The 26715-nt window shown below is 36.0% G+C and overlaps 1 protein-coding gene across 10 annotated transcripts in view; it reads left to right on the plus strand.

Moving 5' to 3' along the window:
• The window catches only part of Stau2 (staufen double-stranded RNA binding protein 2), a 336959-nt gene that overhangs the window by 200254 nt on the left and 109990 nt on the right, over positions 1-26715 (plus strand). For all 10 annotated transcript variants that reach the window (XM_047525257.1, XM_047525247.1, XM_047525205.1 and 7 more), the window contains one exon: positions 13739-14046. In XM_047525257.1, coding sequence (XP_047381213.1) covers positions 13739-14046 — 308 coding nt within the window. The remainder of the gene's footprint in view (positions 1-13738; positions 14047-26715) is intronic.

Here is a 26715-nt window from a genome sequence, read left to right on the forward strand (position 1 = left end):
AGATTTTCGAAATAGCTTCTAATTATGTTTTGTATTTCACTCGTGTCTGTTGTGATGTTTCCTTGTTCATTCCGAATTTTAGTAATTTGAGTTTTCTCCCTCTTTCTCTTTGTTAGTGTGGCTAAGGGTTTATCAATTTTATTTATTTTTTCAAAGAACCAACTATTTATTTTGTTAATTTTTCCAGTTGTTTCTTTTGTTTCGATTTCATTGATTTCGGCTCTGATTTTAACTATTTCCTGTCTTCTACTACTTTTGGTATTGGTCTGCTCTTTTTTTTCTAGCGCTTTGAGCTGTAGTGTTAATTCGTTTATTTGTTGATTTCTACTTCTTTTTTTGAATGCGTCCCATGAAATAAATCTTCCTCTAAGTACTGCTTTCCTAGTGTCCCAGAGATTTTGATATGATGTGTCTTTGTTCTCGTTTACTTCTGAGAATTTTTTAATTTCCCTCCTGATGTCTTCTGTTATCCATTCATCATATAATAGTGTATTATTTAATCTCCAGGTATTGGAGAAGTTTCTGTTTTTTATTCTGTCATTTATTGCTAATTTCAATCCATTATGATCTGATAGAGTACAAGGTAGTATCTCTATCTTCTTGTATTTGCTAACAGTAGCTTTGTGGCATAAAATATGGTCTATTTTAGAGAAGGATCCATGTGCTGCTGAGAAGAAAGTATATTCGTTCTTTGTTGGATGGTATATTCTATATATGTCCGTTAAGTCTAAATTGTTGATTGTGTTGTTGAGATCTATAGTTTCTTTATTCAATTTTTGTTTGGACGATCTATCCAGTGGTGAGAGAGGTGTGTTAAAATCGCCTAGTATTATTGTGTTGTGGTCTATTTGATTTCTGGAATTGAGAAGGATTTGTTTGACGTACGTGGATGAGCCAATGTTCGGGCATAGATATTTATGATTGTTATGTCTTGCTGATTTATGCTTCCCTTAAGCAGCATGTAATGTCCTTCTTTATCCCTTCTGACTTGTTTTGGTTTGAAGTCCACATTATCTGAGATGAGGATGGATACTCCAGCTTTTTTGCTGTGTCCGTGTGCATGGTATGTTTTTCCCCATCCTTTCACCTTTAGTCTATGGGTGTCTCTTTCTATGAGATGAGTCTCTTGCAGGCAGCATATTGTTGAATTTTTCTTTTTAATCCAATCTGCCAGTCTATGTCTTTTGATTGATGAGTTCAGGCCATTAACATTCAGGGTTATTATTGTGATATGATTTGTATTCCCAATCAGTTGACTCATATTTGTTTTGACATGATTTGGTTTCTCCTTATTTGGCTATTCCTTTAGGCTAGCGCCTCCTGTTGCTGATTTGCATCGTTGTTTTTCATCTCTTCCTCATGGAATATTTTGCTGAGAATGTTCTGTAATGCTGGCTTTCTTTTTGTAAATTCCTTTAGCTTTTGTTTATCATGGAAGGATCTTATTTCATCGTCAAATTTGAAGGTAAGTTTTGCTGGGTATAAGATTCTTGGTTGGCATCCGTTTTCTTTCAGGGCTTGGTAAATGTTGTTCCAGGCCCTTCTAGCTTTTAGGGTCTGGATTGAAAAATCTGCTGATATTCTTATTGGTTTCCCTCTGAATGTAATTTGATTCTTTTCTCTCGCGGCCTTTAAAATTCTGCTTTTTTTTGTATGTTAGGTATTTTCATAATAATGCGCCTTGGTGTGTGTCTGTTGTAATTTTGTATGTTTGGAGTTCTATAAGCCTCTTGTACTTGGTTTTCCATTTCATTCTTCATATTTGGGAAATTTTCTGATATTATTTCATTGAATAGATTGTTCATTCCTTTGGTTTGTTTCTCTGTGCCTTCCTCAATCCCAATAGTTCTTGAATTTGGCCTTTTCATGATATCCCATAATTCTTGTAGATTCTGTTCATGATTTCTTACCATCTTCTCTGTTTGGCCAACTTTGTTTTCAAGATTAAATAATTTGTCTTCAACTTCTGAGGTTCTGTTTTCCAGGTGTTCTATCCTATTGGTTATGCTTTCTATGGAGTTTTTAACTTGGTTTATTGTTTCCTTCATTTCAAGGATTTCAGTTTGGTTTTTTTTCAGTATCTCTAACTCTTTATTGAAATGATCTCTTGCTTTTAACTGTTGATTGGTGCGATCATTTAATGCCTGAATTTGCTCTTTCATCTCCTCCTTCAATGCCTGCATTTGCTCTTTCATCTCCTCATTAGCTTCCCTGATCGTTTTAATTACGTACATTCTGAACTCCCTTTCTGACATTTCTTCTGCTGTGCTGTCATTGGGTTTTATTGATGTAGTATCTAGGTTTGTTTGGGACATTTTCTTCCCTTGTTTTCTCATATTGGTCAGCTATCAGTGGGATCCTGAGATATTGCAAATTTCCTCTATTGGCTTATAGTGTCCCGGTAGATTTCCAGTGTATCACCTCCCAGGCTTCAGTAGCCTGAAGTCTTGGAGGAACTTGATAATGCAGTGCTTCCGAAGAAAGCTGCCCCTAGCCCCCTACTGGTTCTAGGGTTTGGAGCTGGCTCTGTGCGGAAAGGCTCTCACTGGGGTCCTGCACCGTGCAGCTGGCCGTGTGGGAGGAGCCCACCGCCGGAGTGTGGAAGGCTACCTGGGGAAGACTCTAGCTGCCCTGCCCTGCTCTGATAAGCCACCCCTATCTGTGCCTGCCACCCGGGCCAAGCTTCACCCAGTGGGCAGACTCACCCGTGGCTCTATTTCAGTTCGAGTCTCTCAATGCCTCCCCTTCTTAACTCCTGGGTTCTGGAGCGACTGGGGATGCAGTCACCCTGTAGGCCGCCATCTTGGATCACCCCGTGGAAAGAGCCTGCGGCCGGAGTGGGCCGAGCCGCCTGAAGAGGTCTCTGGCTGCCCTGCCCTGATCCCAGAGGCTGCTTGCGGATCGAAGCTCTCTGTTGGTTTGGGGACTTGTTGCTGGTTCTATGTAGAAAGCCTCTCACTGGGCGGTCTGTTCTGAGAAGGTAGCCTTGAAAGGCACCTCCCACTGCAGGGGTCCAGGCTACTTGGGGAAGTCTCTGGCTGCCCTATCCTGGTCCCTGAAGCTGCTTGCGTGCCAGAGTACCTTGCGCTGCGCTGGCTCCAGGACTTGGAGCTTGTTCTGGTCAGAAAGGCTCTCACTAGGGGGCCTGCTCCGAGAACCTGGAGAAGCTGGCTGTGTGGGCGGGGCCCACCGCCGGAGTGCGCAGGGCTGCCTGTGGAAGACTCTAGCTGCCCTGCCCTGCTCCGATAAGCCACCTCTATCTGGGCCTGCCACCCGGGCCGAGCTTTACCCAGTGGGCAGACTCACCCGTGGCTCTATTTCAGTCCGAGTCTCTCAATGCCTCCCCTTCTTAACTCCTGGGTTCTGAAGCGACTGGGGGTGCAGTCACCCTCTAGGCCGCCATCTTGGATCGCCTGTATTCCTTTAATTTCTTTCTCTTGCCTCATTGCTCTTGCTAGAGTTTTGAGATTTTTTTTTTTTTTATTTTTGCAGTGCTGGGGATTGAACCTAGGGCCTTGTGCTTGCAAGGCAAGCACTCTACCAACTGAGTTATCTCCCCAGTCCTTGAGAGCTATCTTGAATAGAAGTGGTTAAGAGTACACATCCTTGTCTTGTTTTTTACTTTAGAGGAAATGCTTTCAGTTTTTTCTCTGTTCAGTATTGTTTTGATTTTGAGTTTGTTCTATGTAGCCTTTTATTCCTGCTTTTTCTAGCATTTTTAACATGAATGAGTGCTGGATTTTATCAGAGGCCTTTTCTGCATCTATTGAGATCATCATATGATTCTTGTTCTTAATTCTATTTAAGTGGTGAATTACATTTATTGACTTGTGTATGTTGAACCAATCGTGCCTCCCTGGAATGGAGCCCACTTTATCATGGTGTATTTTCTTGATGTGTTTTTGAATGCAGTTTGCTAATGTTTTATTAAGGATTTTTACATCTGTATTCATCAGGGATAGTGGTCTATAGTTTTCTTCCTCTATGTGTCTTTATCTGGTTTTGGTATCATAGTGATACTGGTTTCATACAATGTAAAATACATTATTTTATGCATTTGTTCAATAGTGATTTCTTATAGTTGCTGTTTCTTTCTAGCTTTCCCTTCTAAGGTAATTCTGAGACTGAACTTAAAATGAAACTTCTCAAAAATAATGTACCAGTTTGATTTTTTCATTGTATTGTTCTGAGTCAGCAGTTTCCTTTTTTAGTTTAGCTTTCATAAAAATTTTCTTCAAATTTTATGTTATTTATTTTTGACTCCATAAATAGTATATATGTGACTTTAAATTTAGGCAGAACTGGGGATCCAGCATCCTCGGCTAGAAGACCAGTTTGGCAGTGAACTGTGTGGGAAAGGGAAGCAGGTCTCATCAAATACCTGTTTCACTGGATTCCAGCAATTGGGTAGGAGGAAGAGAATATTTCAATACCTCACATCAGCCTTGCAGCTAAATATTGTGCTGAGGATGGATTCTGTCTTGTTTATGATCTCCCTAGAGATCAGGGCAGTCCAGTGGGTTCCTTCTTAAGTTTCTCACCCATTACTTGGTCTCAAAGTGACCTTCGGAAAGAACAAGGCCCCTGCCATGTGGTCCACACTGCCAGAGCTTGGGGAACTAATCTGGGCTAATCTCAGGCTTGGAGTTTGGTTTCTGAGTTGAGCCTTAGGTATCTGGATATTACATTGAGTTCCTTACCTGTTCTTTTAGTGGGGCATTTAATATAATGATTAAGTGTCCAGTCTCTAGAGATATATTGCCTAGAATAAGAGTCTGACTTGCTGCTTATTATCTTTATCACCATAGGTGAGTTGCCTAACATTTCTATGCTTCTGTTTTTATATCACTAATATAGGTGACTAAGAATATCCATCTCATAGCATGGTTGTTGGAATTAAATGAGATAACAAACAGTGTCTGCAGTGTAGCTGTGTAAAGTGGTCACAGACTGATAGAACCAAGGAGGGAGTATCAAAGGCAAAATCAGGAACAAAAGTAGATATTGGAAGATTGGTCTCAGGACCTCTTCAGATAAGGAGTGAATATAATGGGATGTATTAAGCCCGAGCAGCATGCAGTGTTTAAAGTCCATGAGCAAAACTGAGGTCAGAGAAAACACAGACTTTGGTTGTTGCATGAGAGAAAAATCTATCCTAAACAGTAATCAAGTAAAGGTAAGGTAATAATGAACTATTGTAGGGTGGCAATGACTACTTAGAATTACTGAAACCTCTTTTGGTAGATGTGTGAATAAAAGTAGATTTTGTCATGTCTCCTAATAGAAATATAATTTGGCAAAATAAGTTAAAGGTCCCTAAATATGCACATGCTAAATTACTCTTTGATTCTACTTTTTAGGCCTTTGTACTCTTGAACAGCAATTTAAATTTCAACAGGAAAACTCTAATTATGAGCAATCCATCACTATTACTGATACTCAAGTTGAAAATTATTTAGAAGTTGACTACAGACTTTCATAAATCCATGTGTCTTTTATACTGTTTTATGACCATTTTGTTAAGAGTTGAACTCTATAGAAGGCAATCTTCCTTATTCACAAAGAAAAGTCATCTTGTACTTCGCTGTATAGTAGGAGATCCTGATCCTCTCTACCAGTCTTTATACTGTGATGTGATGCCTTCCTTGAGTATTGAGAGTGTATTTTGTTACTTTATAATATTGCTATTAGAAAGTCTATTAAAATTGTCTAATAACAATACTGAAGTAATATGGTTAAGTTTCTTGAACTGAGTATATAAGTTAGAGTCATAACATTTAAATAAGAATTATGTACATGCATCCAGATAGTTAAAAAAATTAGTAATAATAGGTATAAAAATTTCTAATATGTATGACATTTCACTTATCAAATTTGCAAATATTTTTTACAATGTTAATTGAAGTATAATAAACTGCACACAATGTATACAGTTTGATCATTTTTTTTTACATGTTTATAAACCTGTGAAGTGAACATTTCCACCTCCTTGAAAGTTTCCTCATGTCCTTTTGCATGTCACTCCTGCCAACCCCATTCCCAGGCAACCATGGTTTTGCTTTCTGTCTCAGTAAATAAGCGCCAAGGATTTTTAAAATTATAATGGTTAATACCAAAATAGGAAAGCACTTTTAGATACTTTAGTGAGAGTGTGAAATTGTTACAAAGAATCCTTAGAGTGTGTTTTGAAATCTTATATTCCAATAAATTGGAAAATATAGAAAATATTGACAAATTTCTAGACACATGTGACCTATCCAAATTGAGCCAAGAAGACATAGAAAAACTAAATAGACCAGTATTAAATAACCAGAAGCATTAATTTAAAAACTTCTCAACCAAGAAGTCAGACTGAGTTCTACCAGATCTTTAAAGAAAAACAATGCCAGGGCTCCTCAAATTATTCTGTGAAATAGAAAGGGAGAGAACACTCCAAAATTCGTTCTATGAAGTCAGTATTACTCTGATACCAAAACCAGATAAAAACACATTAAGGAAAGAAAACTAGAGACCATTATCTCTGATGAACATTGACACAAAAATCCTTAATAAAATATTAGCAACCCACAGTGAAAAGTACATTAAGTAGTTTGAACATCATGATCATGTTGGTTTCATCTGAGAGATACAAGGTTGGTTTGATACACAAATCAATAAATATAATTCATCACATAAATAGAATCAAAGATAAAAATCACATGATCATTTCCATAGATGCAGAAAAAGACTTTGACAAAATCCAGCACCCATCCATGTTAAAAACACTGAAGAAGTCAGGGATAGAATTACCTCAAAGTCAAAAGGATGTATGTGATAAACAAAGCAAGCATTATATGGAATGGAAAAAAACTGAAATCATTTCCTCTAAAATCAGGAACAAGACAAGGATATCCACTCTCATCACTCCTCTTCATTATAGTTCTCTTGAAATCAGACGAGAGAAAAAAATTAAAGGGGTACAAATAGTAAAAGAAATCAAGAGTATTGGTTTGCAAATGATTTGATCCTATACGTAGAAGATCCTATAAACAAATTCATAAAAGTACCTGGATACAATATCAGCATAGAAAAATCAGTAACTTTCCTATATACCAATAATGGATCTGCCGAGAAAGTAATCAGGAAAACACTCCTATTCACAATAGCCTCAAGAAAAAGAATATACCTGGGAATAAATCTAACCAAGGAGGTGTAAAATTTTCTACAGTGAAAATTATGGAACACCAAGGAAAGAAGTTGAAGAAGACATTAGAAAATGAAAAAACCTTCCTTGTTCATGGCTAGTCAAAATTAATATTGCTAAAATAATTATGTTAAACAAAAGTTTTATGTAGATATAATATAATCCCCATCAAAAAACCAATGATAATCTTCACAGGACTAGAGAAAATATTCCTAAAACACATTTGGAATAATAAAAGATGCAGAGTAATCAAAAGAATCCTGAACAAGTTGTGTGATGCTGGAGGCATCACAGTACCTGATCTCAAATTATACTACAGAACTATAGTAACAAAAACAGCATGGTACTGGCATCAAAACAGACATAAGACCAATGGAACAGAATAGGATACACAGACAAATCCACATAGATATAGATATCTGACCCTTGACAAAGATACCAATAGCATATGTTAGCAAAAAGATAGCCTTTTAAAAAAAATGGTGCTGGAAAAACAGAATATCCATATGTAGAAGTAGTTTCTAGATTCTTATCTCTCGCCCTGCATGGAAGTCAAATCAAAATGGATCAAAGATCTTGTCATTACAGCAGTCACCCTGTGTCTACTAGAAAAAAGTGTAGGCCCAGTACTCCATCATGTCTGCTTAGGAACCGAATTTCTCAACAAGACTCCTGAAGAGCAAGAAGTAAAATCAAGAATCAGCAGATGAGGTAGAGTGCCTGCCTCACATGGGTGGGGCACTGGGTTCGATCCTCAGCACCACAAAAATAAATAAAGAATCAGCAGATGGGATGTATCAAATTGTAAAGCTTCTTAACAGCAAAGGAAACAAGGGCGTGAGGAGAGAGCCTACAGAACGGGAGAAAATCTTTGCCACCTTCACCTCAGATAGAGCATTAATCTCCAGGATATATAAAGAGCTCAAAAAACTTAACCCCCAAAAACCAAATAGCCCAGTCAGTAAATGGGCAAAGGAACTGAACAGACACTTCACAGAAGAAGAAATACTAATGGTCAACAAATATATGAAAAAATGTTCAACATCTCTATCAATTAGAGAAATGTAAATTGGAACTACACTGAGATTTCATCTTAACTCCAATCAGAATGACAATAATCAAGAATGCAAATAACAATAAATTTTGGTGAGTTTACACTTACATAATGCTGGTGGGATTACAAATTAGTGCAACCACTCTGGAAAGCAGTAGAAATGGACCCATCATTTGACCCAGGTATAATACTCCTTGGTATATGTCCAAAGGAGTTAAAATCAGCATACTACAGTGATGCATCCACATCAATGTTTATAGCAGCTCAATTCACAACAGCCAAGCTATGGAACCAACCTAGTGTCCTTCAACAAGTGAAAGAATAAAAAAAAAAACAATGGTATATATACACAGTAGACTGTTATTTAGCCATAAAAAGAATGACTTTATGACATTTGCCAGAAAATGGATGGAGACTATTACGCTAAGTGAAATAAGCCAACCCCCAAAAACCTGAAGTTCAATTGTTCTCTCTGATATGTGGATGCTAACATGCAAGAAGGTGGCGGGGTGGGGGAAGAATAGAATTTCATTGGATTAGACAAAGGGGGATGATGGGAATAGGAAAGACAGTGGAATGAATCTGACAGAACTTTTCTATGTACATATATGAATACAGCACAATGAATCTCATCATGTACAACCACAAGATGGGGATCCTAATTAGAACAGGATATACTCCATGTTTGTATTAAAATGTAAAAATACACTGTCGTGTGTATCTAAAAATAATTGTTTTAAAAAAGTAAATGTTGTTAAAGGGGGAAAAAACCCCAAGAATTCTAAATGGAAGCCATCAAATTAAAAAGCTTCTGCACAACAAAGGAAACAATGACGAGCATGAATAGAGAGCCTACATAATGGGAGAAAATCTGCTAGCTGCTCATCTGTCTGGGGATTAATATCCAGAATACATAAAGAACTCAAAAAACACCACGGCCAAAAGAATAATAGTAATAATAATAACAATCAATAAATAGGCAAATGAACAGGTACTTCTCAAAAGAAGAAATTCAAATGGCAACAAATTATGAAAAAAATGTTCAACAACTTTAGAAATTATGGAAATGCAAATCAAAACTACTCGAGATTTCATCTCACTTCAGTTAGAATGGCAACCATCAAGAGTACAGACAATAATAAATGCTGGTGAGGATGTGAGGAAAAGGGAACGCTTTTACAGAGTTGCTAGGATTGTAAATTAGTACACCTATGGAATCAGCATGGAGTTTCCTCAAAAGACTAGGAATGGAACTGTTATATGACCCAGCTATACCATTCTTTGGTGTCTATCCTAATGAATTAAAGCCATCATACTATAGTGATATATACATACTTATGTTTATAATAGTACAATTCACAATAACTAAGTTATGGAACCAGCCTAGGTGTTCATCAGTGGATGAATGAACAAAGAAAATGTGGTATATATACACAGTGGAGTTTTATTCAGCCATAAAGAATGATGAAATTATTTGCAGGAAAGTGAATGGAACTTGAGTGCATTGTGTTAAGTGAAATAAGCCAAACTCAAAGTCAGGAGTTGTTTATTTTCTCTCCTGTGGAAACTAGAGAGGAAAAAGGAAAAGAAAAGTAGAGATGGGGAATCTTAGGAAAATGGAAGGGAAACCAGTGGAGTAGAGGAAAGGGACCAGGGTGAGTAAAGAGGAGAGGTAAAGGGAGATAGTGGGGAATGATACCATATTATATTGTTATAGTGTATGCATGTATGAATATGCAACAACAAAAATAGCTATAATGTATAATTATGCACCAGTAAAAATATGGTTAAAAAAAGTTTATTTCTAATTTTAAGAAATGAAAACTTAAATGGACAGAATTTGAAAACTAAACAAAGATATAAACTCAATCTATAAAATAAGATTATGCATTATTTTATGCTGTTTAACTATTAAAATCCAAAGCTTTTTTATGCTTTAATGCCATCAGGATAAGGTCTCTTGGAACTTGACCCCTGCTACCTCTATCTTCATCTTTTACTATTCCCAGCTTCCTCTTCAACCTCTAGTGGTGAGGAACTGCCCAGGATTTCTTGGAATACAAATCCTCCTATTCCCTTCCTTTGCCCAAGCTGTCCCTTGTTTTCAGTTCTCTTCCTTTTTGGATAGTTTCTTTTTACCTTTTGAAATTTACTGTCAGCGTCATCTCTAGGAAGCCTTTCCTGAGCTCCTGTTGTTTCTCCTTTCTACTATGCACTCTCTAGGGCACCTACTACATTGTTACCTGTTTTTATTGTCCTGCCCAGTAGGCAGAACTTGACTTGAGGCCAGGTTGTTATTGGTTGGCACAGTATATGGGACATAGTAGCAGCTGAACTGGGGGTGGTGGCGCGAGGGAGAGAGGGAACAGAGAATGCATCTTGTGCATACATGCATGTTTGTGTATATATGTACTTGTAACTGAGCAATAGAAATGAAGGCATGTTGGGATCAGCCTAGAGTATCAGAAGAAGTATATATGACTGGAGCATGGGGTCTTCATGAAGAAGTAGATGAGGATGATGAATCAAAGAGGAGCCAGATTATTAAAGTCTTCCTATGTCATCTTAAGGAGTTTAGAGTCTGTAATGTAAGTGGTAGGGAACTAATGAAAAGGCTTTTAAATAAGAGAATGGTCTAGCCTTGGCAAAATGGTGGATATAAAGCCCTGGTCCCTCTTTACTCCATGAACACACCAGTTTGACAATAATTCATGGACATATTCCCTTTGTAAGAAGCTCCTGCACCCCAGGCAAGCATGATACCAGCTACATTGATAGGAAAGGAAAACTGGTATAAGGAAAATATCCTTATACCAAAAATCTCAGTCTCTGGCACAGTGCCATACAATCAAGACAGCCCCCCACACCCCCAGCATACACACAAGTTCTAAGGTGCTCCTGAGAAAGGAAGGAGATGCATCAGGCATCCAGTGCTTCAACTTTTCTGAGGGCTACCCAGAGGACTGGCTTCTGTTTAGCCTGTCTCAGGGTACTGATGGGACATGGCATACTCTAGCCGCCTGGGAATAGTGAGAACAGGTGGTCACTGTACCTACTCCTCCACCCCTAGCCCTGCACAGAGCTAACAGCTGAAAAACCCCAGTGCCCAGCTTCTTCTTCGAGAGATAAAGAGGTGCACCATATGTCCAATGACTCAGTTTATATGGGGCAACCTGGAGAAATTGGCCCAGTCTTGCTTGTCTTTGAGTGCTGATGGGAGTGGCAGACTGGATACCTGGGGGTGGAAGAACAATGAAAAACAGGTTAGATTAACACAGAAGTTTAAGAGACACTGAGAGTCTCTGACCAGACTGATATTAGTGAGTATTGCCAATACATGGCCAGTCTGTGAATGCTAAGAGAGGTGACTCTTTTGTCCAAATGTGCAGGCACCAACAAAGAGAAGCAAGGAAAATGAAACATATTTTCCAAACAAAAGATTGAGATAAATCTCCAGAAACTGATGCTAATGAAATGGAGATATGTGATTTACCTGATAGAGAATTCAAAATGACCCTCTCTAAGATGCTCTCTGAAGTCAAGAGAATAATTCATGAACAAAGTGCTAATTGCAGCTGAGAATTTCAAACTTTAAAAAGTACCAAATGGAAATCATGGAGGTGAAGACTAAATAACTGAACTGAAAACATCACCAGAGAGGTTTAACAGCACACAAGTTTAAGCAAAATAAAGGCCATTGGAAAGAATGAAATTAGGCATTTGCAGGCAAATGGATGGAGCTGAAGAATACCATGCTAAACAAAATAAACCAATCCCCCAAAACCAAAGCCTAAATGTTTTTCTGATATGTGGAAGTGAATTCACAATAAGGTGGGGTAGGCTAGGGAAGAATAGAAGTACTTTGGATTAGACAGAGGGGATGAAGGGAGGGGAGGGGGTCTGGGGGTAGGAAGGATAGTAGAATGAATCAGACATTACCCTATTAACATATATGATTATATAACCGGTGTGGTTCTACACATCATGTACAACCAGCAGAATGAGAAGTTAAACTCCATTTATGTATGATGTATCAAAGTGCATTCTACTGTCATGTACAACTAATTAGAATGAATATATATATTTGGGAATATATATATTTGGGAATTAGAGGAGAATGGTTTGGCCTTACAGGATTTTCCATAATGTTTACTGCTTTGAATTTTATGAGGAAAGCATGGATATAAAATTAGCTTGGAAGTTCTGGGATAAACCAAGTTGAAAGTTTCTGTTCTGAGCTTCTTTGATTCTTTACTATGCTAATATGCATTTTTAATCTCCCTGAAGAGTTTGCGCGCACCCACACACAAGAGAGAGGAAGAGAGAATGGATTTGCATTATTTTCCAAATTTCTTTATCATGGAACCCTTTTTTGCAGACTCGTTATAGAACACATTTTGCAAAATGAATGCTGTGGAGACTAGCAGCAGTGAAACCTTTCAGTGATTGTTACTAGCCACTATGTGAAACATAGGAGGTTCCAATTAGAAAGCTAATTGCAGGAGGGTGGGATGGGTGTGAAAGCAAGGGCATTAAGCTGTATCTCCCAAGGCACATTCTCCAAGGGATGACTTTTCATTAATTTTAAAAGATAATATGATTTGAGAGTTGTTAATACCTAATCAGAACAAGCAGTGTGAAATATGGCTTGAAACATCTCTGAGACAAATGATAGTCAAAGGAAAGGGCCTCTGATGTGTTTAAAGCTCTACCAATTGATGACATAGCACCAGTCTCACTCCTTTTGCTTGCAGTACCTGTCCATGGCCTGGCTTGAACAAATATACCAGATGATGAAGGGCAAATTCTAGAGATGTTAGAATGGACACTATAACCACTTGGTTATGGGTGAATCAGAGATGATCACCAGGGGTATAAGTTAGGCAGTATCCAGATAGATGGTGGTGACATAATTAGCTAAGCAAGATAGGGACCATGTCAGTTTGGGGAAGAGGATGCCCTTTCTGACATGTTCATGAGTTAAAATATTCTGTGGGATATCCTTGTGGAAAGGAGAGGACCAGTAGGCCATTGAATATATAGGTTTGTGTCTTTGAAAATGTTTGGACTGGTACTGCCTTCATTTTATTTTCTGTGTCTGAGTTGCTACATATGATGGGGTGGTTACTTTCTATTAATGAGAATAAAATATTGATCTTCAGGATAAAGATATTCCATATTTTCAATCTTCTCCCTCACTGTATTTCCACACATCAATTTCCCTTATTTTCTCCATGACTTTCCTACCACACATAATTCCTCTGAAACCACTTTTTTGGATTTTTTTAAACTTCTGATTTTAGGAATATTGAAACATACTTTATTCACTTCTAAATAGAAGCTACAGTTGTCTCTGCAGGCATGAGGAAGATACTTGATTGGCAGTGCTTCTTATTTCTTTGTTACTACATTAAGGGAAGCCGTTGAGCTAATAATGCTATAACATATTTGTTTTCAGTTATTTTAAGTGTATTAACAGTGTTCCTTCATTTTATTTATAGCTCCAAAAGGAATTCTTCATTTGTCTCCTGATGTTTATCAAGAGATGGAAGCCAGCCGCCACAAAGTAATCTCTGGCACTACTCTAGGCTATTTGTCACCCAAAGATATGAACCAACCTTCAAGCTCTTTCTTCAGTATATCTCCCACATCGAATAGTTCAGCCACAATTGCCAGGGAACTCCTTATGAATGGAACATCTCCTACAGCTGAAGCCATAGGTTTAAAAGGAAGTTCTCCTACTCCCCCTTGTTCTCCAGTACAACCTTCAAAACAACTGGAATATTTAGCAAGGATTCAAGGCTTTCAGGTATGAATTAAAAAGCAAAAACAAAAACAAAAAGCAAAACAATTCATTAGCCCCAAATCCTTCATCTCTATCATCAGAAGGCCCATTCTCGCCTGCTAATGTGGCCTATATGCCACTTACATTGTAAATTATTTAGGAACACAGAGGACAGAAAAAAGAGCCATATGCACATGTCTCATTTTCTCTTATTTTCTGTCTATCCAATAATTCTTTTGCTGCCTGTCCTTCTTCCATTTTCTCTCTTCTTCAATTTTTTTTTTTATAAACATTTTTCATACTCTGTTTTGTCTTCCAGTTGGTTTTGATTGGGTGCATCTATCTCCTCACTCAGTCTTCCACAAACAAAAATTCTGCCTCCAGACATTTGGTGTTAGTATTTCACACTCATTTCCCCCTCTTTTTTCATTAGCGTTGAGTCTTTCTAATGATGATTTTACTCATATAACAGTTTTGAATTTGACATTTGATTGCTAGTAATGATTCAGGTAAATCATTAAGGTACAACATCCTCACAGTCTATTACCTTAGGAGTTAATTAAACATGGTATTTGAATAATAATGCAACGCTTTCTAGTTGTTTGAGGCATAATATGTATTTGTTTTATTGAATTATGTTTTGAAACATCTAGGTAGAATAGCAACTGCCTCTGATGGTAACCAACAACGTTATTTCGCTGGGTAGTCTAAAACCAGCTTACAGTTTAACTTGTATGTGTGAATTTGAGGATAGAAATCCCTACTCCCACTTATTTATTCTTCGTTCCCTTTTGGAGAAACAAACAAGCCCAACACTCCTTTATGGATATTTCAGAGAGTTTTAAAGAATTGTTAACTCCAGGAAGGGGAAACACACATCCTGATTACTTAGTTGCCTTGAAAATCATGTACTGAACTGTAACCACCACCTCGACTGGATGAACTGCAGCTTGCTCCTGTAGAAAGGTCTGCTCCCCAGATTTCACTGTTCTCATCCCCCTTTTCATCTTAGTCTTATTCCGTAAGACCAAAAACTGTAATTTCCATTAGAAGTGCTCTAGAAGATCTGTATTGTGTAGAATGATCATGTATTTATAAACATTTTACAATTTTAGATTATAAAATGAGAGAGGATCGTGTGTTTTGGGGGGTATTTTGCATGTTCGGTTTTGTTTTTTCCTTCACAGAATCCTTCTAATTCTTTCAAATCTATTGCCAGGTAGTTGTTAGTGTTTTTAATTGGACTATTAATATGAAATTAAAGAAGCTGTTACCAACTATTGACTCTGTCATCTGAAATTTTAAATGCTTAATTTCAGGTTATAATTTTAGAATTTGCTTTTGTTGTTTAAGAATCACAATAAATCACTGTTAAAAAAAAAGATCTTGATTCATATAGTTAAACTACTAGAAAAAAGTTAAGTAGTGTTTAGTTCTACCTATAATCTACATAGGATGAATTAAAAATAAACTGTGATGAAAAGAAATTCACTCCTTATTTACAAATCTAGTCACTTAGAAATGTTTGAGCGTAATACTACATATTTATAGAAAGCACAAATTGCGTTGAAGCTCTGAATTGATTTTTTTCTTAGCAGCATTACAATAGATATAATTTTGTTGCCAGAAGAACTTAATTTTTTAAATTTGTTTTCATATGTTAGTTCTTCACAATGACAACAGCTATAATTTTAACATATCTTTACTTTAAACCAAAATGTAATCTGCTTCCCCCATTATTAGACTGACTGCTTAGACCTCTTTTAAAAACTTACACTGAGACAATATACTCTTATTTATGGACAAGTTAAACATTTTCAGATCTGTGTACTATGATTTTTACATACTAATGAATATAAACATGTGGTTTTAAAACATTACTGTGCTTCTTTGGTTGAATGAGCTCATATTGATGTGAAATATTATGTTGCTGATGGATCACAACCCACAGCTGGGACATGAAAAAAATCTCTGTGGGAAGTGGCTTAGTGTTTCTCACATGCATAGCTCATTTTCATGTCACCGTAGAAAGATCTTTGTGGTTAAGAGTTTTAAAGCCTATTTCTTTCTAGATAACTTTCTCAGGTGTATATATGAAGTACAAAAACATGTAGATTGTTTCTGTTTCTTAAATGTTTTAATTGGACTACAGTTTAGAAATTATAGGACCAGTTTTGTTAAGGATAATATGCCATTCTGTTACTTTTATTTCTGGAATTTAAACACAATAAATTCTTTTTCTTTGTTTCTAGGTTAGTACCTTTTCATTTTATTGCACACTGAACAGATATTATTGCTTATTGAATATTGTATAAACCCTTCTTTGACCTTCCTTTGCCCATTGCAAGTTGATTTAAACCTAACCAAGCTATTGTATGTGACAGCTATAATGTAATTCCAAGTAAAAATATGTGAGTACATGGAAAATGAAGTTGTTTTAACTTTTATTATTTTCATTGCCCAGTCTTTAGTCTTTTCATTTCATAGTTGAAATTTATAAATTTCATCATCAGAATGTAGGTATTAAGTTCACATCCTTTTGTTTACATGTATAATACATAAAATTACAATACAATTTAAGTTATTAACAGCTAATTTCACATAGCAGAAAATGACTGAATACTTGTACGTTCTCAGTGATTCTTTTACCCTTGCTTGGACTTAACCTGAAGATTTTTATTATTTTAGAAGCATGTCCTTTGAATCTCATCATAATTAATATTTTTTAAGTTTTAAATGTATTTTAACTATCTTATTTTAAAACCTGAACATCCTTAATTGATTTTAATTAATTAATTAGTTAATTATTAATAGTAGTACTAGGGATTGAACCCAAGGGCACTTTACCACTGAACTGAGTCTGCCATTCTCTTTCTCTCTCTCTTTTTTTTTTTCTTAAATTTGAAGCAGAGTCTCATTAAGTTGCTGAGAGTCTTGCTGAATCTTTGAAGTCTTTGACTTGTAACCCTCCTGCTTCAGTGTCCTTAGTTGCTAGCATTACAGATGCCACCACATCCAATGATTTATTATTTTTAGATGTCAATAGCTCTGTGAACCTCAGATGTTATCTAGCATAGTAGGTCTACTTCCATAACTTCAACACATCTCAAAAACTCATTCAAGGGCTGGGGATATAGCTCAGTTGGTAGAGTGCTTTCCTTAACTCACATGTACAATGCCCTGGGTTCAATCCCCAGCACACAAAAAAAAACCAAAAACCACAAAACAAAAACTTATTCAATACCGTAGTGTTTTAGAATTCCCATTTTGTATGCTTCATACTCTTTATAATACCACAATGTTTCAAAATCATTTAGCTCTTTAAATAAAATTGTGGCAAAAATATTCTCGAAATACTGTGCATTTGAACTGAAGTAGATTTTATGTTTACATTATTCTGTTTTTGTCTTTAATATGCTTTTCCATACTGATCATACTAAAAATTTTTTACAACTAATAAGTATAAATAGTTCCCAGATGAGCCATTAGAAAAATTATTAGATTGGGAATGAATGAATTATTTTGGTAAATTATCTTTTCTAGATGGATTTAATTTCAGTTTGGCATTCTGTATCTCGTACATTGATCATCATGCATTGAATATTGCCATTTGTGAAAACTTCAGAGTAAAATATGATATACTAGAATTTTTCATCACATAAATAATATGAAGAAGCACTTAGTGTTTTAGTTAAACCACACTGGCATATTTTCCAAAATCAAGATGTGTTTTCTAGAAGGCTTTTTTCACTATTGGGAATTTTAGATGATGGTGTTATTTTCAGCCAGATGAGAAGGGCTATTAAAAACCTTCTCATTAAAAACTTCCATTAAAAACTTTCTTTTCAAGTATAATTTGCACTTAATACATTTCAGTTTATTTGTCTACTTTTGTGAAGTTTAATATGATTATAGCAGTCTTCTTTTTAGTTACAGCTTTCTTTTAAGAATTTAACACTGTGATCTTATTATAGACTACATTGAGATAGGGTTGGGGGTAGGGTAGGAGGGATGACCAGGCTCCCTGCAAATCTGAAAATCAACCCTTTTCCTATCTCTTTTCTCATCTTCCCTATGCTTCATGTTTCGTAGTCCATATATTTATAATTGAAGTGGCTATTTGTAGCTTCTGTGTGTGTTTGTGTGTGTGTGTATGTGTGTGTGTGTTGAAGAATGGGGTATCCATTTTGTAAAAAGACCAATATAAGTGCAACTTCATAGTTTGCCAGTAGGAGAAGATGCAGGAAGAAATCTTCATATACACATATACACTCACATAGAAATATGTTCTCTCCCATTTTTAATTTATCCTTGAAGCATAACATATTTCACCTTAGCTTAGATTTTCATCCAGACCGTTAAGCAAATGGTACTATAAAATGATAAGAAATTACTTAGACTTCAATGAACAAAGCACATTTGTAGGTTTGGAATGGGGTCAGCAGATACTGCTGTGATTCAATTACTCCTTGAAAATCTCTCCTGAATTTGGCTTCTAGTACTTTCCAAAGACTGGAAATTTAGGTGTGTATTTGAACTCTCCTAAAGGCTTGGTCTTCCTATAGTGATCCTAAAACTCAGGTGCATTCTTTGAATGGGCAGCCCAAGTTAATGCAAACTGACCTATCATGTTAGGTACCTTCAGACCTTATATGCTGACCAAACCCCCAGGGGATGCAGATTACATATCACATAGCTGTTCCGTAAAAACCAGTGGAATTATACATCAACTCATTTTGTGGAAATTATAAACTGGAGAAAAATGTTATATTTGAAGAAAGAAATACTGATGCAGATAAAAACATACATTGATGAGTAATAATAATACACATAGGAAATAAGCAGATTTTGAGTAAAACAGTCCATAATTGCTGCAATAACTATTTGGGACTAATGCCACCCTAAGTCACTGCAGATGTAACGACAGAACTCAAAAGGACAAAGACACTCATCTTAACCCTTCATGTAGCAGTGAATACTAGTAAGGCACATGAAGTATTTTTTAAGTTAATATACAAGCACAGTAAGAGCCATTTCTACCACAGAAACTTTCATGTAGACCTGAAATGAGCCACCGTAGTGCAGAAAAAAATGGCTGTTATTATGTGTTCTCCCTAAGTAGAACAATCTGTAGCTTTCCGTGTTTCAGAAGAGAGTCCAACTCCACATGAAAATTGCTTAGAATTATTTGAAAATCAAACCTTGAAGAAAAAATTATTTTTCGTCTAAAGGTAGATTACATTTCCCTTCACTAGAAAAGATTGGCATTGATATGGTTTTTACCTAATGACATAAGATTAATTATAGTACCCATAACATGACTGACAGCTATGTACCTCACTCCATTCCAAATCGTGGTGCAATGTCTCAGTATTGCCCTCTCTCCAACATTCAGAGATTTTTGGGGGGTATTTTTCTCTTTTCACCCAAGGCAATTCTTAAGAAAGAGAACAGCATGGGGAATACCACATGTAAAGAATTTCTGCACACTCACAAAAATGCAGAAACAAAAAAATACCTGCTCTAACTTACTTCATTTAGGAGATAAATGGATAAACAAGGGAAGGAAACTGACACTTCTTGACTGACTTGTTATATCGGATAGTGAAGTAGGCATTGTATATGTTATTTTGCAAGTGCCGGATACATTTTTGCTTACAAATCTTTTTTTTAAGTCATAGTATTGTATAATGTTGAAGACTGGTTCATGGAGGAAGACTGGTTTGTGGTGGTCCACAGTCTTCTAGATATTGTTTTGTTTTGGTCATAGATTTTGTTCATACATTATTTCTGTCTTTATACACAACTGGGTGTGAGGCATTTAAGATTTTGACTCTTTTGAGGTGGAATGGATGTTGGATTTTATTCTAAAATAAAATTTTATATGTAAATACACTTTAAAGGCTGAACAAGTAAAACATCACATTTATAGTATAGTATATTTGTTTTCCTCTGTGGGATTACTAGTTTATTTTAAACCCTGACTTATTTTAGGTTCTAGAAAGTTTTGCCATCTTTACACAGTCCCATCAAAAAGCAGATTTAACTGTCAGAAAAAAATGGATATTTAAAAAACTTTGTTTTTATCTGTACCACTTTAAGAAAAGTCAAGAATCAAGTCCATTGATTGGAACATCTGAGAAAACAAGAATTGGACTATTTGGTACTAACTTTACAGTTTTAACAACTGTTATTAACTTCTTGGTAACATTATGACATACAGCTTTTAATCATTTCAAGCATGCATGTGAAGAATTTGGATATGAAGTTAATTTGGCTATAGAATTTCATGCCACTGAACATTGGAATTGATTCTACTGAAGAACAGGAAATGAACATTTGTTTATTCACTCTGGGCAAATACTAAGTAACAAGCTAAGTACTGGATGCAGAAGGAGTTATGGCCAAGGTGGGGACTGGACAAATAAATAGAACCAATATTCAGAAGATGAATTACTACCACAAATTAACTCTATTTCTAGGTAGGGATAAATGTTCAAACATACAATTCGATAAAAATAATTAAATTTTACATGCTGCATGAAATAATGTGGGACAATGTATAATGCTTGCCCCACATACTGTGTGTCATAGTAAGAGTAACCTTGTAAATGTTAATTTGAGATGTGGTGAGTGATGTCTAGAATCATGAATGGCTGTAAACAGTTAACTATTTTTCCCTGTTAGGGAAAAATTCATAGCAGAGGGGACGTTTGAATTTAGAGTTCAAGAGTACATAGAAATTTAAGGTGAGTTAAAAATAAGGCATTACAGGCAGAAAAAACAAAGTACTGGAGACATAAAAGGGCATGGTATCTTAGAACATACTTAAAGTGGAAGACTGAAATGATGTGTATGTTTTATTGGGGGCTTGAATTTTTTAAGCAATTAGTCAGAGACCTTAAAAGAGTAGTGACGTAATTCCTTTTTAGAAAGATAATTTTGTAAGCTACGTAAAAGATGAAGTAGAACCCCAAAGAAAATAAAGAGAGACCAGCAGCAGAAAGATATAGAATGGTTTTACACAAATCCAGGAAAACAAATAATAAAGATTGAATTAAGATAGAGCTAGTTAGCATAGAGGAGTGGGACTAGGGTACAGTTGTCTAAGGTGCATTTGGGAGAATTAAATGATCTCTTATGCAGACTTCTGAGAGGACACTTTTACTAGGCTGCTTAGGGTGGAAGCAGGAGTTACATCTGTTGAAGTGTAGAGACCAATTGAGTAAATGAGGTAGTATGAACTGGAGGTGTTCTAGGCAAGGTTTTATTTTTAGTATGATAGGATAGGATGAATAAACTTAAAAGAAGTCAGAGAGTTCCATCTTAAACATAGGGAATTTGTGTTGCTTATGGGGCATTCAAGTGAAATTGTCCAATAGGCAATTGAATTGCATCTGGTGATCATGGAGAGAGAATAAGACATACAGATTCAAGAGTTATTAGTATATAGATGTACTTGGAGGCATAGAAGTAGATAGGATTGACTAGGAAAAGTAAACAAAATCCAAATAGAGATTCTCATTGAATACTAAAACGTAAGAGTCATTTATTCACTAATTCAACCAATATGTATTGAGTACCTACCTCAAGCCAGGTATACTTCTTGGCACTGAGGATATATCATGAATATGACAGTCAAGGTCCTTGCCCTCATGGAACCAGCATTAAAATGGTTGTGTGTGTTGGGGGCAGGTGGAAAGACAGGAAATCACATCTTAACATATGCCAAATTCAAATAGTGTTAAACTCCTAATGTAACAAGTACTTGAAAGTTAATTACTTCTGAGATTAATTGTGAGAATTATAAACAATAACTTAAAGTCTCCAATTGTGTCAAAGATAACCATATTTCAAAAATGTTTTAATCAACTTTATTGAGGTATAATTTATATACAATGAAATACTCACTTTAGTTGTATGATTTGATACAGTGGGAAAACAGAAACAAAAATGTATACAGCCGTGTAACTACTGCTACAATGAACAGGGGACTCTTTCCATTACTATATAAATTGTCTTTGTGCCTCTTTGCACATGGTTTTCCTCACCTCCCCTGGCTCCAGACAACCGTAGTATTCTTTCTGGAACTAATGATTAGTTCTACTTTTTCATAGAAATTAATATAAAATTAACATACATGGAATCATATCGTGTATACAAGTTTGTGTCTGACTTATTTTATTCAGTATAATATTTTCCAGATTTATTTGTTTTGAGAATCAGTGATTGTTCCTTTTTATTACTAAGTAGTAATTCCTTTTATGGTGGACACATATAATAAATTGTACAGTTTACCTGTTGATGGGCATTTGGGTTGTTTTTAGTTTGGGCTATTACAAATAAAGTTGTTTATGTACAGTCTTTTTTTTTTATTTTTTATTTTTTTACGTTTACATAGGGTAATGATGTTTATTTTATTTTTCCCCTCCCCCCCACCCCTCCCACCCCTCCCACCCCTCTTTTCCCTCTACACAGTCCTTCTTTCCTTCATTCTTACGGCTCTACTTAGCCTAACTCTAAACCTAACCCTAAACCTAATGCTAGCCCGTCCCACCCCCCATTATATGTCCTCATCCGCTTATCAGCGAGATCATTCGTCCTTTAGTTTTTTGAGATTGGCTTATCTCACTTAGCATGATATTCTCCAATTTCGACCATTTGCCTACAAATGCCATAATTTTATCATTCTTCATTGCGGAGTAATATTCCATTGTATAAATATGCCACAGTTTCTTTATCCATTCATCAACTGAAGGGCATCTAGGTTGGTTCCACAATCTGGCTATGGTGAATTGAGCAGCAATGAACATTGATGTGGCTGTATCTCTGTAGTATGCTGATTTTAAGTCCTTTGGGTATAGGCCAAGGAGTGGGATAGCTGGGTCAAATGGTGTTTCCATTCCAAGCTTTCTGAGGAATCTCCACACTGCTTTCCAGAGTGGCTGCACTAATTTGCAACCCCACCAGCAATGTATGAGTGTTCCTTTTTCACCACATCCTCGCCAACACCTATTGTTGCTTGTATTCTTGATAATCGCCATTCTAATTGGGGTGAGATGAAATCTTAGGGTAGTTTTGATTTGCATTTCCCTTATTACTAGGGATGTTGAACATTTTTTCATATATCTGGTGATTACTTGTACATCTTCTTCTGTGAAGTGTCTGTTCATTTCCTTAGCCCATTTGTTGATTGGATTATTTGTATTCTTCGTGTAGAGTTTTTTGAGTTCTTTATAGATTCTGGAAATTAGCGCTCTATCTGAGGTATGGTTGGCAAAGATATTCTCCCACTCTGTAGGCTCTCTCTTCACATTTCTGATAGTTTCCTTTGCTGAGAGAAAGCTTTTTAGTTTGAATCTATCCCAGTTGTTGATTCTTGCTTTTATTTCTTGTGCTATGGGAGTCCTGTTAAGGAAATCTGATCCTAAGCCAACAAGTTGAAGATTTGGACCTACTTTTTCTTCTATAAGATGCAGGGTCTCTGGTCTGATTCCGAGGTCCTTGATCCATTTTGAGTTGAGTTTTGTGTAGGGTGAGAGATAGGGGTTTAATTTCATTCTATTGCATATAGTTTTCCAGTTTTCCCAGCACCATTTGTTGAAGAGGCTGTCTTTTCTCCATTGCATATTGTTGGAACCTTTGTCTAGTGTGAGAAAATTGTATTTATTTGGGTTTGTGTCCATGTCCTCTATTCTGTACCATTGATCTACCTGTCTATTTTGGTACCAATACCATGCTGTTTTTGTTACTATTGCTTTGTAGTAGAGTTGAAGATCTGGTATTGCAATACCCACTGCTTCGCTCTTGCTACTGAGGATTGCTTTAGCTATTCTAGGTTTTTTATTCTTCCAGATGAATTTCATAATTGCTTGCTCTATTTCTGCAAGGTACATCATTGGGATTTTAATTGGAATTGCATTGAATCTGTATAGCACTTTAGGTAGTATAGCCATTTTGACGATATTAATTCTGCCTATCTAGGAACATGGGAGATCTTTCCATCTTCTAAGGTTTTCTTGAATTTCTTTCTTTAGTGTTCTGTAGTTCTCATTGTAGAGGTCTTTCACCTCTTTTGTGAGATTGATTCCCAAGTATTTTATTTTTTTCGATGCTATTGTGAATGGGGTAGTTTTCCTAATTTCTCTTTCTGAAGATTCATCACTTATGTATAAAAATGCATTGGATTTATGAGCATTGATCTTGTAACCTGCTACTTTACTGAATTCACTTATGAGTTCTAAAAGTTTTCTGGTGGAATTTCCAGGTTCCTCTAAATATATAATCATGTCATCAGCGAACAGGGATAGTTTGAGTTCTTCTTTTCCTATTCGTATCCCTTTAATTTCTTTGGTTTGTCTAATTGCTCTGGCTAGAGTCTCAAGGACGATGTTGAATAGAAGCGGTGAAAGAGGGCATCCCTGCCTTGTTCCAGTTTTTAGGGGGAACGCTTTCAGTTTTTCACCATTTAGAATGATATTAGCCATGGGCTTAGCGTAGATGGCCTTTATAATGTTTAGGAATGTTCCCACTACCCCAATTTTTTCTAGTGTTTTGAGCATGAAGGGATGCTGTATTTTATCAAATGCTTTTTCTGCATCTATTGAAATAATCATGTGATTCTTAACTTTAAGTCTGTTGATATGGTGAATGACATTTATTGATTTCCGAATGTTGAACCAACCTTGCATCCCTGGGATAAAACCCACATGATCGTGGTGCACTATCTTTTTAATATATATTTGTATGCGATTTGCTAAAATTTTGTTGAGAATTTTTGCATCGATGTTCATTAACGATATTGGTCTGAAATTTTCTTTCCTCGATGTGTCTCTGTCTGGTTTAGGTATCAGGGTGATATTGGCTTCATAGAACGAGTTTGGTAGGGTTCCCTCCTCTTCTATTTCATGGAATAGTTTGAGGAGTATTGGAATGAGCTCTTCTTTAAAGGTTTTGTAGAACTCGGCTGAGAACCCATCTGGTCCTGGACTTTTCTTTGTTGGTAGGCTTTTGATGACCTTTTCTATTTCATTGCTTGAAATTGGTTTATTTAATTTGTGTATGTCCTCCTGGTTCAGTTTAGGTAATTCATATGTCTCTAGAAATTTGTTGATGTCTTCGAGGTTTTCTGTTTTGTTGGATTATAGATTTTCGAAATAGCTTCTAATTATGTTTTGTATTTCACTCGTGTCTGTTGTGATGTTTCCTTGTTCATTCTGAATTTTAGTAATTTGAGTTTTCTCCCTCTTTCTCTTTGTTAGTGTGGCTAAGGGTTTATCAATTTTATTTATTTTTTCAAAGAACCAACTATTTATTTTGTTAATTTTTCCAGTTGTTTCTTTTGTTTCGATTTCATTGATTTCGGCTCTGATTTTAACTATTTCCTGTCTTCTACTACTTTTGGTATTGGTCTGCTCTTCTTTTTCTAGTGCTTTGAGCTGTAGTGTTAAGTCGTTTATTTGTTGATTTCTACTTCTTTTTTTGAATGCACCCCATGAAATAAATCTTCCTCTAAGTACTGCTTTCATAGTGTCCCAGAGATTTTGATATGATGTGTCTTTGTTCTCGTTTACTTCTAAGAATTTTTTTATTTCCCTCCTGATGTCTTCTGTTATCCATTCATCATATAATAGTGTATTATTTAGTCTCCAGGTATTGGAGAAGTTTCTGTTTTTTATTCTGTCATTTATTTCTAATTTCAATCCATTATGATCTGATAGAGTACAAGGTAGTATCTCTATCTTCTTGTATTTACTAACAGTAGCTTTGTGGCATAAAATATGGTCTATTTTAGAGAAGGATCCATGTGCTGCTGAGAAGAAAGTGTATTCATTCTTTGTTGGATGGTATATTCTATATATGTCCGTTAAGTCTAAATTGCTGATTGTGTTGTTGAGATCTATAGTTTCTTTATTTAATTTTTGTTTGGACGATCTATCCAGTGGTGAGAGAGGTGTGTTAAAATCGCCTAGTATTATTGTGTTGTGGTCTATTTGATTTCTGGAATTGAGAAGGATTTGTTTGACGTACGTGGATGAGCCAATGTTCGGGGCATAGATATTTATGATTGTTATGTCTTGCTGATTTATGCTTCCCTTAAGCAGCATGTAATGTCCTTCTTTATCCCTTCTGACTAGTTTTGGTTTGAAGTCCACATTATCTGAGATGAGGATGGATACTCCAGCTTTTTTGCTGTGTCCGTGTGCATGGTATGTTTTTCCCCATCCTTTCACCTTTAGTCTATGGGTGTCTCTTTCTATGAGATGAGTCTCTTGCAGGCAGCATATTGTTCAATTTTTCTTTTTAATCCAATCTGCCAGTCTGTGTCTTTTGATTGATGAATTCAGGCCATTAACATTCAGGGTTATTATTGTGATATGATTTGTATTCCCAGTCAGTTGACTCATATTTGTTTTTGACATGATTTGGTTTCTCCTTTATTTGGCTATTCCTTTAGGCTAGCGCCTCCTGTTGCTGATTTGCATCGTTGTTTTTCATCTCTTCCTCATGGAATATTTTGCTGAGAATGTTCTGTAATGCTTGCTTTCTTTTTGTAAATTCCTTTAACTTTTGTTTATCATGGAAGGATCTTATTTCATCGTCAAATTTGAAGGTAAGTTTTGCTGGGTATAAGATTCTTGGTTGGCATCCATTTTCTTTCAGGGCTTGGTATATGTTGTTCCAGACCCTTCT

This window comes from Sciurus carolinensis, chromosome 1, assembly GCF_902686445.1.
Source record: "Sciurus carolinensis chromosome 1, mSciCar1.2, whole genome shotgun sequence".
Classification (NCBI taxonomy): Eukaryota; Metazoa; Chordata; class Mammalia; order Rodentia; family Sciuridae; genus Sciurus; species Sciurus carolinensis.